General features: G+C 44.8%; 1 protein-coding gene across 7 annotated transcripts in view; it reads left to right on the top strand.

Annotated features, from left to right (window-relative positions):
- Positions 1–14,610, top strand: part of STAT3 (signal transducer and activator of transcription 3) — a 75,053-nt gene that overhangs the window by 37,115 nt on the left and 23,328 nt on the right. For 2 of the 7 annotated variants that reach the window (XM_054457594.2, XM_054457600.2), the window contains exons 2-8: positions 3,462–3,593; positions 5,266–5,410; positions 6,318–6,416; positions 12,529–12,624; positions 13,130–13,211; positions 13,425–13,519; positions 13,696–13,847. In XM_054457594.2, the coding sequence (XP_054313569.2) occupies positions 3,462–3,593; positions 5,266–5,410; positions 6,318–6,416; positions 12,529–12,624; positions 13,130–13,211; positions 13,425–13,519; positions 13,696–13,847 (801 nt within the window). Of the gene's footprint in view, positions 1–3,443; positions 3,594–5,265; positions 5,411–6,317; positions 6,417–12,528; positions 12,625–13,129; positions 13,212–13,424; positions 13,520–13,695; positions 13,848–14,610 lie in introns of those variants that run through there. The other 5 variants (XM_054457593.2, XM_054457599.2, XM_063656648.1 and 2 more) reach the window with 3 other exon arrangements.

Below are 14,610 nucleotides of genomic sequence, written 5' to 3'. Positions count from 1 at the left end.
ACTAAAAATACAAAAAAAAGATTAGCTGGGCCTGGTGGTGCATGCCTATAATCCAGCTACTTGGGAGTCTGAGGCAGGAAAATCGCTTGAACCCGGGAGACGGAGGTTGCAGGGAGTTGAGATTGCACCACTGCACTCCAGCCTAGGCGACTCCATCTCAAAAACAACAACAACAAAGTAACATTGTTGGAATATTTAGTTAATTTATAGAAGCATATTGTCCTAACTGGGGCAAATACCTTATTCTGACATTCTCTCTATTTGCTTTACTGAGCTTTTTCACCAGTGGAATTTAAGCCCTTGATGCAGGAGGAGGGAAAATACCTTGGAGCTGTGCTGCCCATGTAAAGTACACAGGAGATTTAGAAAACTTCTTAGCAAAAAAAGAGTGTAAAGTATCTCATTAATAGTTTTTGTGGGCTGGACACGGTGGCTCAAGCCTGTACTCTCAGCACATTGGGTGGCTGAGATGCATGAGTCTAGGAGTTCGAGACCAGCCTGGGCAACACAGTGGGACCCCCGTCTCTACAAAAATAATTAGCCAGATGTGGTGCGCATCTGTAGTCCCAGTTACTTGAGAGGCTGAGGTGGGAGGATCGTTTGAGCCGGGAAGTTGAGGCTACAGTGAGCTGTGATTGAGCCACTGCACTCCAGCCTGGGTGACAGAGTGCCTGTCTCCAAAAAATAAATAAATAAATAATAATATGTTTTGTATGATCGTATGTTGAAATAACATTTTGGATATATTAAATGAAATAAAATACATTAAAATTAATTTCACCTGTTTCTTTTATTTTTTTTTTTGAGATGGAGTCTCGTTATGTCATCAGGCTGGAGTACAGTGGCACGATCTCGGCTCACTGCAACCTCCTCCTCCCGGGTTCAAGCCATTCTTCTGCCTCAGCCTCCCTAGTAGCTGGGATTGAAGGCATGCACCACCACACCCAGCTAATTTTTGTATTTTTAGTAGAGACGGGGTTTCACCATATTGGCCAGGATGGTCTCGATCTCCTGACCTCATGATCCGCCCGCCTTGGCCTCCCAAAGTGCTGGGATTATAGGCGTGAACCACTGCACCCAGCCTCTTTTAACTTTTTAAGTATGGCTACCAGAAAATTTAAAATGCATATGTGGCTTGTATTCTATTTCTGTTGGATGCTGCTGCCTTAGATTATTAATTATTCAATGTAAAGACTGCTGGGAGGTACTACCTGCACTTCCCTGAATATATGCTTGAGAGCTCCACCAGCCGTCTTCACAGTAGCAAGAGGGGTATTCTGAGTCTGTCCCCCAAAGAGGGAGGGAGAAGTGCAGCCCTCTCAGGTTCTGTCAGAAAACCTGATCCCAGGCCAGCCACGGTCGCTCACGCCTGTAATCCCAGCACTTTGGGAGGTCGAGGCAGGAGGATTGCTTAAGCCCAGGAGTTCGAGACCAGCCTGGGCAACACAGTGAGACCCTGTCGCTACAAAAATTTTTTTAAAAAAATTAGCCAGGTGCAGCGATGCTGCCTGTACTCCCAGCTGCTTGGGAGGCTGAATAAGGAGGATTGCCTGAGCCCAGGAGTTAGAGGTTGCAGGAGTTAGAGGTTCCACGATCGCACCTTTCATTCCATTACACTTGCTGCCTTGAGAACAGAAGACCTGCTGGTTTTGTTTCCGGTTTGCTCAGTCATTTTTATGAAAGAGCCAGTGCTAACTAGGTGCTTCTTCGTGCCTTCTCTGAAAATCAAAAACTCTAGTATGTTTGCGTGTGTTCAGTCTCTCATTAAATGTTCTCACTATCCCAGAGAACCATCTCATTGGACCTCGGTCTGTACCTACCTTCATCTTTGGCTCTGACTTGTAATTATTTTTAGAACTTCTCCTTTTTTTTTTTTTTTTTTGAGACAGAGTTTTGCTCTTGTTGCCCAGACTGGAATGCAGTGGCGCAATCTCAGCTCACCTCAACCTCCGCCTTCTGGGTTCAAGCAATTCTCCTGCCTCAACCTCTTGAGTAGCTGTAATTACAGGCATGCGCCACCACACCTGGCTAATTTTGTGTTTTTAGTAGAGACAGGGTTTCTCCAAGTTGGTCAGGCTGGTCTCGAACTCCCGACCTCAGGTGATCTGCCCGCCTTGGGATATATATATATATATATATTATATATATATATATATAATCCCCAAAGTGCTGGGATTATAGGCGTAAGCCACTGCGCCCGGCCTAATTTTAGAACTTCTTAAAACGACTTGGCCTCTATTGGTATTTCCATGACCGATGCTATTCAGAAAGAGGATTACAGGTAATTAGCTGGCTGGGTTTCTCATACCAGAGCATTTCACTGCGATGTTCCTGAACCTGGGACAACTTTTATGCCTGGCATTTTTCTTTCCTTCTCTGTTGTCCCAGACTAAGCAATTTTTTAAATAGTTACTATTTGTTGAGTAGGAGAATCTCGGGCAGATCTTCCTGAATTCTCATTTATACTTTTAAACCTGTAGTCTTGGAATTAGCTGTCTGTCCCCCCACCCCAAACATCCAATTTCTACATTTTGGTCACAGTACAGGTTTACTGTGTATAACTAAAAGGGCTGTGGAGTAGAAAGAAAGGAACCGACATTTGTTGGGCATCTGTTATGTGCCATGCACTGAGCTGGATGCTATAGGAATATCTCAATACCCCTGAGGCGTGGGAATTATTATCTCTATTTTATAGGTAAGGGAATAGAAATCTGGGAGTTAAGTAATTTTTTAATTTCACACACCTCTGGTAGATAATGGATTCTAGAACCTGGCATAATAGCCACTTGTCATCCCAGTATAAAAGAGATGTGTGGCCAGATGGGGTGGCTCACATATGTAATCCCAGCACTTTGGGAAGCTGAGGCAGGAGGATGACTTGAGCCCAGGAGTTCAAGACCAGCCTGGGCATGTTTTGTTTGTCTCACAAAACATTTTTTAAAAAATGAGTGTGGCATGGTGGTGTGTGCCTATAGTCCCAGCTCCTCGGGAGGCTGAGGGAGGAGGATCTCTTGAGCCCATGATCATGCCATTGCACTCTAGCCTGGGCCACAGAGCAAGACTCTGTCTTTAAAAAATAATAAAAATAGAAGGAGCTGTGATTATCCCAAGGTGGGGATTGTGAATGTGTTTGTATTGTTCTAAACTGGGAGAAACAGGCTGGGTGTGTTGGCTTATGCCTGTAATCTCAGCACTTTGGGAGGCCAAGGTGGGAGGATCACTTGAGTCCAGGAGTTCAAGGCCACCCTGGGCAACAGGCAAAAAATAGAGACCCCATCTCCATTTTTTAAAAATAAAATAAACTGGGAGAAAGAAGCAGGGTCCTCCCCTAGCATCTTTATCCCTAGTCGCAGACCTGACACCTGTGTTGGGCAATGGCTACTTCTAGATTGTTTACCCCTACTGGGACTTGTGGTGACCATATGCACACTTTGGTTTACAGTTGGGACCCCTGATTTTAGCAGGATGGCCCAATGGAATCAGCTACAGCAGCTTGACACACGGTACCTGGAGCAGCTCCATCAGCTCTACAGTGACAGCTTCCCAATGGAGCTGCGGCAGTTTCTGGCCCCTTGGATTGAGAGTCAAGATTGGTAAGTCCTTCTTAAGAGACTCTCCAAATTGTTAGGTTTTGGTTTGAGTCAAGAGACATGAACTCCTAATGTCATGCTTTGCTGTTTCATTAAAAAATGTATGGGTACAGGTGATGGGGAAAATGAGATCAGGAGATAAAGTGGCACCCTTTGGTCTTGTAAAGCCTTTTTTATATTAGAAGGGCTGTGGGCAACTGTCTTTGACACATTGAAACCGCCTGTATGGTGGTGGATGTCTTGAAGGTTGATTTGGACCTCATTTACTTGGGCAGATCCTCTATATATTCTGATAATCCAGTAATGCGGTAGACATATTTTTTCTCTGAATGTGAATTCTGTCATAGGTAGAACTTTGGGTTGATACTTGTAATTCCCCTTTAGTTAAAGGAAGGAGACACATGGATGTATTAGTCTGTTCTCAATTTGCTATAAAGAAATACCTGAGACTGGGTAATTTATAAGAAAAGAGGTTTAATCGGCTCATAGTTCTGCAGGCTGTATAGGAAGCATAGCAGCATCTGCTGCCGGGGAGGCCTCAGCAAGCTTCCAATCATGGCAGAAGGCAGAGGGGGAGCAGGCAGGTCACATGGCCAGAGCAAGAGCAAGAGAGCAAGGCGGAGGCACCACACACTTTTAAACGATCAGATCTCACAAGAACTCACTGATACAAGGACAGTATCAACAGGGATGGTGTTAAACCATTCATGAGAAACCCACCCCCATGATCCAGTCACCTTCCACAAGGACCCACCTCCAACAGTGGGGATTACATTTCAGTATGAGATTTGGGCAGGGATGTAGATCCAAACTAGATCACAGGATAAGGGAAATAGATTCCATTCACAGAGGAGATAATGGCACAGACGTCTAGCAACTATTTCCTTCACTTTAATATGCTCAGGGTCACCTACTGATTTTGGTTTAACTCAGGCCAGTGTTAATATGACCTGTTTTTTCCAGAATGCATACTCTGATTTGGTGAAAGGCCAGGAGGTGATTGACAGATGTTGGAGATAGGCCATCCCAGCCTGGGATTACTTATTTGTACTAATAAATCTGACCAGAGTTAATTGAAAGTTTAAAGCAAAACAGCGTATCTGTCTACTTTGCTCAAATATTTTACAAATACAACAGATTATGAGAGTGGATAATAATATCTGGAATAATTGTTTTTTTGTTTTGTGGGTTTTTTTTTTTTTTGAAACAGAGTCTGGCTCTAGCCCAGGCTGGAGTGCAGTGGTGCGATCTCGGCTCACTGCACCTCTGCCTCTTGGATTCAAGCGATTCTCCTGCCTCAGCCTCCCGAGTAGCTGGGATTACAGGGGCCCACCACCACACCTGGCTAATTTTTTATTTTTAGTAGAGACAGAGTTTCACCATGTTGGCCAGGTTGGTCTGGAACTCCTGACCTCAGGTGATCCGCCTGCCTTGGCCTCCCAAAGTGCTGGGATTACAGGCGTGAGCCACCGTGCCTGGCTTGGAATAATTGTTAATAATTATTAAATTGATGGCATTTTATTGCTGAGCAAGAAGAATCTAACATGATGAATGGGTTATAGCATCAGGTTTGCTTTGTTTTTGTTTTTGTTTTCCTCTATCTTGATGGTGATTTCCGTGTTTGTGTGTATGCGTCGGCTTCAGAGCCATTCTTTATCATTCTTCCTTTTCCTAGGGCGTATGCGGCCAGCAAAGAATCACATGCCACTTTGGTGTTTCATAATCTCCTGGGAGAGATTGACCAGCAGTATAGCCGCTTCCTGCAAGAGTCGAATGTTCTCTATCAGCACAATCTACGAAGAATCAAGCAGTTTCTTCAGGTATGATGAGAAACTGAGGACAAGGAGAAACAGGACCCGCAGAGTCAGGTGTTAGCATTCTTTCCTGGAAGCATTTCTTTTCTCATTTGGCTAAGGAACGAGAATCTATCTTGTATTTTCAATCACAGGAGAAGTAATTAGCCCTTTCTCAAAGCTCTGTATACTTAGCCGTGAGCATCATTGCCTGAGAATCACTTCTCTTGTCATAGTTGAAGTAATAAAGTGATTGTTATGTTAATCATACATGTTAGCATGTTAACCGGGTCCACTGATATGAAGATGACTCTCACTGTTACATGTTAAAGGTTTGACCATAATGGGATACTTCTCGACTAGGTCAGTAACTTCCCTGCAAGACCAGGATAGCATACTGTGTAAAGACTCAGACAAGGCCAGGCACGGTGGCTCACGCCTGTAATCCCAACACCTTAGGAGGTTGAGGTGGGAGGATTGCTTGAGCCCAGGAGTTTTGAGACCAGCTTGGGCAGCATAACAAGACACCATCTCTACAGAAATTAAAAAAAAAAACTAGCCGGCTGTGGTGGCATGCACCTATAGTCCCAGCTACTCAGAAGGCTGAGGTGAGAAAATTGCTTGAGCCTGGGAGGTCGAAGCTGCAATAAGCCGTGATTGTGCCACTGCACTCCAGCCTGGCGGACAGAGTGAGAGCCAGTCTCAAAAAAAAAAAGACTCAGGCTAATGTGCCTTCTGTTACAGAAATAGTAACGACCTCCCCTTCGCCCCCCCGCCGACAGACAGCCTTCACCCAGGCTCTGAAGCCTTTGTTCCGTTGTTTCCTAGAGTAAATGCTTTCCTTGATGAATACATTAGTTTTAATGTGCCACAGTTCAGTCCACATCTCCATGGTCTGCTGCTGATTTTCATTCTCTTTCTCTCCTACTTATAGAGCAGGTATCTTGAGAAGCCAATGGAGATTGCCCGGATTGTGGCCCGGTGCCTGTGGGAAGAATCACGCCTCCTACAGACTGCAGCCACTGCAGCCCAGGTGAGACCTGAGACAAAACAAATCCCTGGTCTGGGAGGAATGGAAAATCAAACAACTTTATAATGAGAGAAATTATTAGATCTACTAAAAAAGAAGGAAAAGAAATTAAATAGATCAATAATCATAAAAATACATTGAAAAACTCTAAAAAAAAGAAAGTTCCACCCCCCAAAATACATTGAAAAACTCTAAAAAAAAGAAAGTTCCACCAAAAGAATCCAACAGACTCAATGGTTTAAAAGTTTTGTTTTGTTCTGACAAACTTTCTTTCTTTCTTTTTTTTTTTTTTTTTTTGAGACAGAGTTTTGCTCTTGTTACCCAGGCTAGAGTGCAATGGCATGATCTTGGCTCACTGCAACCTCCACCTCCAGGGTTCAAGTGATTCTCCTGCCTCAGCCTCACGAGTAGCTGGGATTATAGGCGTGTGCCACCACGCCCAGCTAATTTTGTATTTTTAGTAGAGACGGGGGTTTCTTCATGTTGGTCAGGCTGGTCTCGAACTCCTGACCTCAGGTGATCCGCCCCCCTCAGCCTCCCAAAGTGCTGGGATTACAGGCGTGAGCCACCGTGCCCAGCCTGTTCTGACAAACTTTCATAGTACAGATTATTCCAATATCATTCAAACTTTTCCAAAGTATAGGAAAACAAGAGATGTTTTCAGCTTATTTTATGAGGCTGGAAAAATCCTCATATCAAAACCTAAAAAACAGCCAGGTGTAGTAGCTCACGCCTGTAATCCCAGCACTTTGGGAGGCTGAGATGGACAGATTGCCTGAGCCTCAGGAGTTCGAGAGCAGCTGCGGCAACATAGCGAGACCTCATCTCTCTTTTTTTTTTTTTGAGACAGAGTCTCTCTCTGTCTTCCAGGCTGGAGTGCAGTGGCGCCATCTTGGCTCACTGCAACCTCCGCCTCCCAGGTTCAAGCGATTCTCTTGCCTCAGCCTCCCGAGTAGCTGGGACTACAGATGTGGCCACCACGCCCGGCTACTTTTTTGTATTTTTTTTTAGTACAGATGGGGTTTCACCTTGTTAGGCAGGATGGTCTTGATCTCCTGACCTTATGATCCACTGGCTGCAGCCTCCCAAAGTGCTGGGATTATAGGCATGAGCCACCACGCTCGGCCTTTTTTTTTTTTTTTTTTGAGACAGAGTCTTGCTCTGTTGCCAGGCTGGAGTGCAGTGGCATGATCTCAGCTCACTGCAACTTCTGCCTCCGAGGTTCAAGCTATTCCCCTGCCTCAGCCTCCCAAGTAGCTGGGACTACAGGTGCGTGCCACCACACCCAGCTAATTTTTTGTATTTTTAGTAGAGATGGGGTTTCACCGTGTTAGCCAGGATGGTCTGGATCTCTTGACCTCGTGATCCGCCCGCCTCGGCCTCCCAAAGTGCTGGGATTACAGGCGTGAGCAACCGCGCCCGGCTTAATTAAGGATCTTTCTAAACACAAGAAAGAATATTTATCAGAAGCCAAAGGGAGCACGATGCACAGTGGTGAAACACTATTCTCAGTAAAAACAGCAAAAGATAAGGATGTCTTTTACCATTGATACTTTTCTGAGGGATCCAGCCTATGCAAAAAGAAAAAGAAATGAGGGTACAAATATTGGAAAGCAAGGGACAGAACTCTTATTATTTACAGATAGATAGGTCTTCATCGAAGATCCAAGAGAAACAAAACTAACAGTAACAATTGGAACTAGCAAGGTTTAGAAAGGCCATTGTATACAAGATAAATGTTTTTAGAATCTGCAGTTCCCCTATTCAGTAGCAGCAGTAACCTGTTAGAAGATGTAATGAAAGTAAAGATCTGGGCCAGGCACGATATCTCATGCCTGTAATCCAAGCACTTTGGGAGGCCAAGGTGGGCAGATCACGAGGTCAAGAGATTGAGACCATCCTGGCTAACATGATGAAACCCCATCTCTACTAAAAATACAAAAATTAGCTGGGTGTGGTGGTACGCACCTGTAGTCCCAGCTACTTGGGAAGCTGAGGCAGGAGAACCACTTGAACCTGGGAGGCGGAGGTTGCAGTGAAACAAGATTGCGCCACTGCACTCCTGGGCGACAGAGCGAGACTCCGTCTGGAAGAAAAAAAAAAAAAAAAAAAGAAAGATCTGATTCATAGTAGTAAAACTAAATGTATGCAATTTGCATATACTATTCGTATGTATGGGAAAATATCTGGAAACATATATACTAAATCATTAAAGTAGTTGGTCATAGGAGACTTTTTTACTTTCTGTGAGGGGTTTTACCTTCTTTAACATCCTATAATCAGGGACATTTTTTCTTTTTCTCCCTGACCCCCTGCTTTTTAAAAAATTGTGGTGAAATACACATAACATTACATTTCAAATTTACCTTTGTAACCTTTTTTTTTTTTTTTTGAGACAGTCTCATGCTGTCACCCAGGCTGGAGTGCAGTGGTATGATCACAGCTCACTGCAGCCTCAACCACCTGGGCCCTAGCGATCCTCCTGCCTCAGCCTCATGAGTAGCTGGGACTACAGGCACATGCCACCCTGCGCAGCTAATTTTTTTTTTTTTTTTGGTAGAGATGGGCTCTTGCCATGTTTCCCAGGCTGGTGTTGAACTCCTGGGCTCATCAACTGATGAGAAAGAGCTCTCCAGGCAGAAACATCATGTTCAAAGACAGAAACAGAAACGTGTGTATTCTTAGGAGAAGTGTAGAAAGTTCAGCATCTGATTGGGTCGGGGAAGACGAGCTAGTCAAGGCCACATGATGTTTTAATTAGTCATGCCTAACAGTTTACCACAAGGGGCCAACTGCTTCAGTTTGAACCCACAGCCCTGCCACTTGCTCTGTAACCTTAAGTAAACAATTTTTACTCTCTCTGTTCCTCCAATGGGAGTGATAACAATACCTTCTTCATAGAATTAATTCATACATGTAAAATGCTTAGAACAGTATCTGACACATAAGTGCAAGATAATTTAACTGCTTTCTGCTGCTGCTAACATCACTGTCATCACCCTCACCATTACTGTAGGAAATGGGGACCCAGTGAAGAATTTTTTTTTTTTTGAGACAGAGTCTCACTCTGTCACCCAGGCTGGAGTGCAGTGGCGCGATTTCGGCTCGCTGCAACCTCTGCCTCCCAGGTTCAAGCGATTCTCATGTCTCAGCTTCCCAAGTAGCTGGGATTACAGGCATGAGCCACCGCACTGGGCTAATTTTTTGTATTTTTAGTAGAGACGGGATTTCACCATGTTGGCCAGGATGGTCTCGAACTCCTGACCTCAGGTGATCCACCCACCTCGGCCTCCCAAAGTGCTGGAATTACAGGCATGAGCCACTGTGCCCGGCCCTAGTGAGGAATTTTAAGCAGAAAACTGATATGCTAAGGTGTGAGTGAGGTGGTAGATAACACTTAACTGTGCAGTGCCCTGTAGCCCAAGAGGTTAGCACACAGGCACTTGCCCAGGCAGCACTAGGATTTTCTGCTGAGGAAAACCTTTGTATTTTATCCTGCCCCACAAGATAAAAATAAGTGGTTTAAGTCAATTTGGATAGAGGCTCCAACTTACCATGGGAGGTAGGAAAGCCAAAGTTATCCCAAGGATGTTTTCAATCATATGGATTAGGGATCTGCAAACTGTGAGCGTGGCCCAAATCCAGCCTGCTGCTTGTTTTTGTGAATGAGGTTTTTTCGGAACCCAGCCACACTCATTTATCTATGCATTATCTGTGGCTGCTTTTGTGCTGCAGTGGCAGGGCTAATTTGTAGCAGGGACTGTATGATCCAGGAAACCAAAAATATTTACCCTCTGTCCCTTAGAGAAAAAGTTTGCAACCTCTGATATAAAGCTATAAGTTGGTTATTTGTGGCCTCAACCCAGGCCTCACTGCTATTTTTTCTGTTTACAATACCTGGCATGCTCTTAAGTGTCTAGAATGGGTTAAAGATAGAAGAATGGATGTAATCCCTGCTACTAGGGGCTGTCAGGCTAGTTGGGATTATAAGTACACAAACACTCAAAGTGAGAAAAACACAGAAGAGGATGTGTGTCATTTTGTCTAAGGAAGTTGAATAAGATTTCGCAGGAAAAGAAACATTTGAACTGAATTTGAAGGTGAGTGAGTTCAGGTGTGTTTGGGCTGAAGCCCAGGCCATGCTGAGTGGATAGTGGGTGGGGAGGGAGTGTGGAAACACACTGCATGCAGTGAAGAGTGGGGAGTCTGGGGCGACTGAGGCACAGAGAGGGAAAGTTTAAGTTATCAATTGTGTGAAACAGCTTTCTGTGTTGGCCTGAGATGTTTATAGCTGGAAGCAGTGGGGAGCCAATAAAGTTTTTTACAAAGGTATTAGAGGTGGGTTTCTGTTGGTGATCATCAATCACGTTTTCCCCCTTTAAGTGTAGTCCTGCTTGAGAAATAGACATGAGAGTGGAATGAAGTTTAGAACATCAGCTGTATTGTTGGTAAAACTAGAATGGAAAGTGTGGCTTGAGCTGGTAACCATAGGGGCTTTCCAATGCCTGTGCCCTGAGTTAGATCTTGGGGTAGAGAGACTGGGTGTGCAGAGCAGCACCCCCACCCCACCCCAGCCATCCATATGGAGCTTCAGCTGCATCTGACCAACAAGGCAGAGGGATAGGCCTCTAGACCTGCTTCTAGAAACCAGGCTGCTGCTCTTGCTTGTGGTGGGCCCTAGGAAGGCAAGAGTGAGAGGAGGGAGGCACCAGCTTAGGTGCTGGGTTCTTTGAAGATTTATGTGTACACAGAGTCTTTCTCTCCATCTTACCAATCAGATGAGTCACTGTCACTGTGGGAAGAAGAAGCAGGGGCATGGGTCACCTTCCCAAAACTCCTAAGAAGTTTGTATTCTGTGGGCTTAGATAGGGACCATGGGAAAGGAAGAGAATGGTTGCCCATAAAACTGGCTGTAGTGTAGCCTCAAACTTCTGGACTTAAATGATCCTCCCACCTCAGCCTCCCAAGTAGCTAGAACTACAGGTATACGCCACCACGCCCAGCTAGTTAAAAATTTTTTTTTTTTTTTTTTTTTGTTGAGATGAGGTCTCTCCCTATGTTCCCTGGGCCGGTCTCAAACTCCCAGCCTGAAGTGATCCTCCTGCCTTGGTTTCCCAAAGTGCTAGGATTATAGGTGGGAGCTACCATGCCCAGCCCAAGCCTGTAATTTTTTTTTTTTTTTTGAGATGGAGTTTTACTCTTGTTGCTCAGGCTAGAGTGCATGGCGCAGTCTTGGCTCACCACAACCTCCACCTCCCGGGTTCAGGCGATTCTCCTGCCTCAGCCTCCTGAGTAGCTGGGATTACAGGCATGTGCCACCAAGCTCAGCTGACTTTGTATTTTTAGTAGAGATGGGTTTCTCCGTGTCGGTCAGGCTGGTCTCAGACTCCTGACCTCAGGTAATCCGCCCGCCTTGGCCTCCCAAAGTGCTGGGATTACAGGCATGAGCCACTGCGCCTGGCACAAACCTGTAATTTTTAAGTTTCATATGCTATTTATTTTTTGTTATTTCTTTAATTAATTCATTCGAGATGGGGCCTCACTATGTTGACTAGGCTAGTTTTGAACTCCTGGCCTCAAGCAGTCCTCCCACTTCAGCCTTTCCAAGTGCTGATATTATAGGTGTGAGCTGCTACATCCAGCCTTCTTTCTTCTTTTTCTTTTTCCATGTGCTATTTGACGTTTTCCAAGGTATCAGCCTCCCCTTCTCCCCAAGATAATATCTTTTAATATGGAATTTCATCCCTAGGGCAGGACTTTTTTTTATTATCCCTCAGAAATATACTGGACACCACGTTTAAGTAGACATCCAACATCTGCTGTCATAAATTGTTTTGAATTTTTTGACATACTTGCCCATGAGCTTTTTGAAGGCATAGATCATGTCTTAGCTGAACATGTGGTCTCTTAGTGCCATAAGGGGGTTTATGGTATGACCTGTGTAGTGTCACCTGTGTAGTGACAGCACCACTGCCTCTGTCTCCCTTCCTCTCATGATGGCAGCAGCGTCTCAAGCCAAACAAGAAGGGTAGTTAGGGTGGGATGGAAGCTGGGTAGAGCTCTTCCTCTCCCCGTATTTCTGTGTTCACATGTGCATTGACCTCCTTTTTGGCAGCAAGGGGGCCAGGCCAACCACCCCACAGCAGCCGTGGTGACGGAGAAGCAGCAGATGCTGGAGCAGCACCTTCAGGATGTCCGGAAGAGAGTGCAGGTGATGCGAGTTACAAGCCTCGGGCAGGGAGCTTTCATTAATTTTTTTTTTTTTTTTTTTTTTGAGACAGGGTCTTGCTCTGCCACTCAGGCTGGGCTGCAGTGGCATGATCACAGCTCACTGCAGCCTCGACCTCTCAGGCCCAAGCGATCCTCCTACCTCATCCTCCCAAGTAGCGGGGACCACAGGCATGCACCACCACGCCCAGCTAATTTAAAAAAAAAATTTGTAGAGATGGGGGTCTCCCTGTGTTGCCCAGGCTGATCACGAACTCCTGGGCTCAAGTGATCCTCCCAACTCAGCCTTTCAAAGTGCTGGGATTACAGGCGTGAGCCACTGCGCCCAGCCAACAGGGAGCCTTCTCTTGGGGATACTGCCTGCAGGTCCTGTGTGTATCTTTTTTGAGGTTTTGGCTTCATTTGAATTCTCCTCAGGAACTTTATATTTTCTGTTCCCAAGGAAATCTTTCTTTACTTCTGTTTTTTTGTTTGCTTATTTTAAACAGGATCTAGAACAGAAAATGAAAGTGGTAGAGAATCTCCAGGATGACTTTGATTTCAACTATAAAACCCTCAAGAGTCAAGGAGGCAAGTGAATATTAGAGATGTTAAAATCTCTAGAAAGTGAGTTTGTGTTGTTGAGTTGAAAGACTCATTTGTCTTAACTCTGTTTAGATCTTAAGGCGGGCGGGGCACAAGGGAGTTATGGGTGCTCAAAGGAGCCTGGTCATTAAGGACAGGAGTATTCCCTCAGGTCAAGGAGTATTCCCTCAGGTCAAGGAGTTTTTTCTTCCTTCGCAGACATGCAAGATCTGAATGGAAACAACCAGTCAGTGACCAGGCAGAAGATGCAGCAGCTGGAACAGATGCTCACTGCGCTGGACCAGATGCGGAGAGTAAGGGCATCGGTCGGACCACTTCCCCCATGTGTCTCGCTCACTTGCGGGATTTCAGCATCTTGTGGCAGAACTTGCTTGGTTTCTAAGAAGTTCCTGCTCTGGAGTTGACTAAAGACTGTGGTTAGAGACGGTCTGAGGAAATGTTTTCTGACTTTGTTTTGGTTTCCAACCAGAGCATCGTGAGTGAGCTGGCGGGGCTTTTGTCAGCGATGGAGTACGTGCAGAAAACTCTCACGGACGAGGAGCTGGCTGACTGGAAGAGGCGACAACAGATTGCCTGCATTGGAGGCCCGCCCAACATCTGCCTAGATCGGCTAGAAAACTGGTAAAGGATGAAAGAAGCTTTTCCTTTCTTTCTCGAAAGCTAGATTAAATTCTGATCTTAACTGCAGGCCCACAGAATTGGTACTATATCTCCAACGTGGGGACTTTTCCATATTCAAATTTAGCCCAAGAATTAAAGTTTTTACTTTATTTCGGCCAGGCACTGTGGCTCACACCTGTAATCCCAGCACTTTGGGAGGCCAAGATGGGTGGATCACTTGAGGACAGGAGTTTGAGACCAGCCTGGCCAACATGGTGAAAACACATATCTACTAAAAACATAAAAAAATTAGCCGGGCGTGGTGGTGTGCACCTGTAGTCTCAGCTACTCTGGGCGGCTGAGGCAGGAGAATCACTTGAACCTGGGATACGGAGGTTGCAGTGAGCCGAGATCTTACTACCGCACACCAGCCACCCTGGGCGACAGAGTGAGACTCCATCTCAAAAAAATAAAAATAAAATAAAGTTTTTACTTTATTTGGAGAAACTTTGTTTTAAAAAATGTATTTACATTATTATATTTTAAGTATATTTTACTTAATAATTCAATTAAGGCTTTTGGTTTAACTATATTTAACAGATAGACAAACCTTTTAATTTTAGTTATTTTAGTTATCTAAAACGACACATGCCCTTTTTAAGGGAAAAAATTCAAATACAGAAAATTAAGAGAAGAAAAAATTTTTAAATCAAATCATCAGCAGTACTAGTAGTTAAAATTTCAATTGATGCTCAATCTAGACATCTGTCATTATGTATATACA

Source organism: Pongo pygmaeus, chromosome 19 (assembly GCF_028885625.2).
Source record: "Pongo pygmaeus isolate AG05252 chromosome 19, NHGRI_mPonPyg2-v2.0_pri, whole genome shotgun sequence".
Classification (NCBI taxonomy): domain Eukaryota; kingdom Metazoa; phylum Chordata; class Mammalia; order Primates; family Hominidae; genus Pongo; species Pongo pygmaeus.
This window is presented reverse-complemented; position numbering and strand designations above follow the sequence as displayed.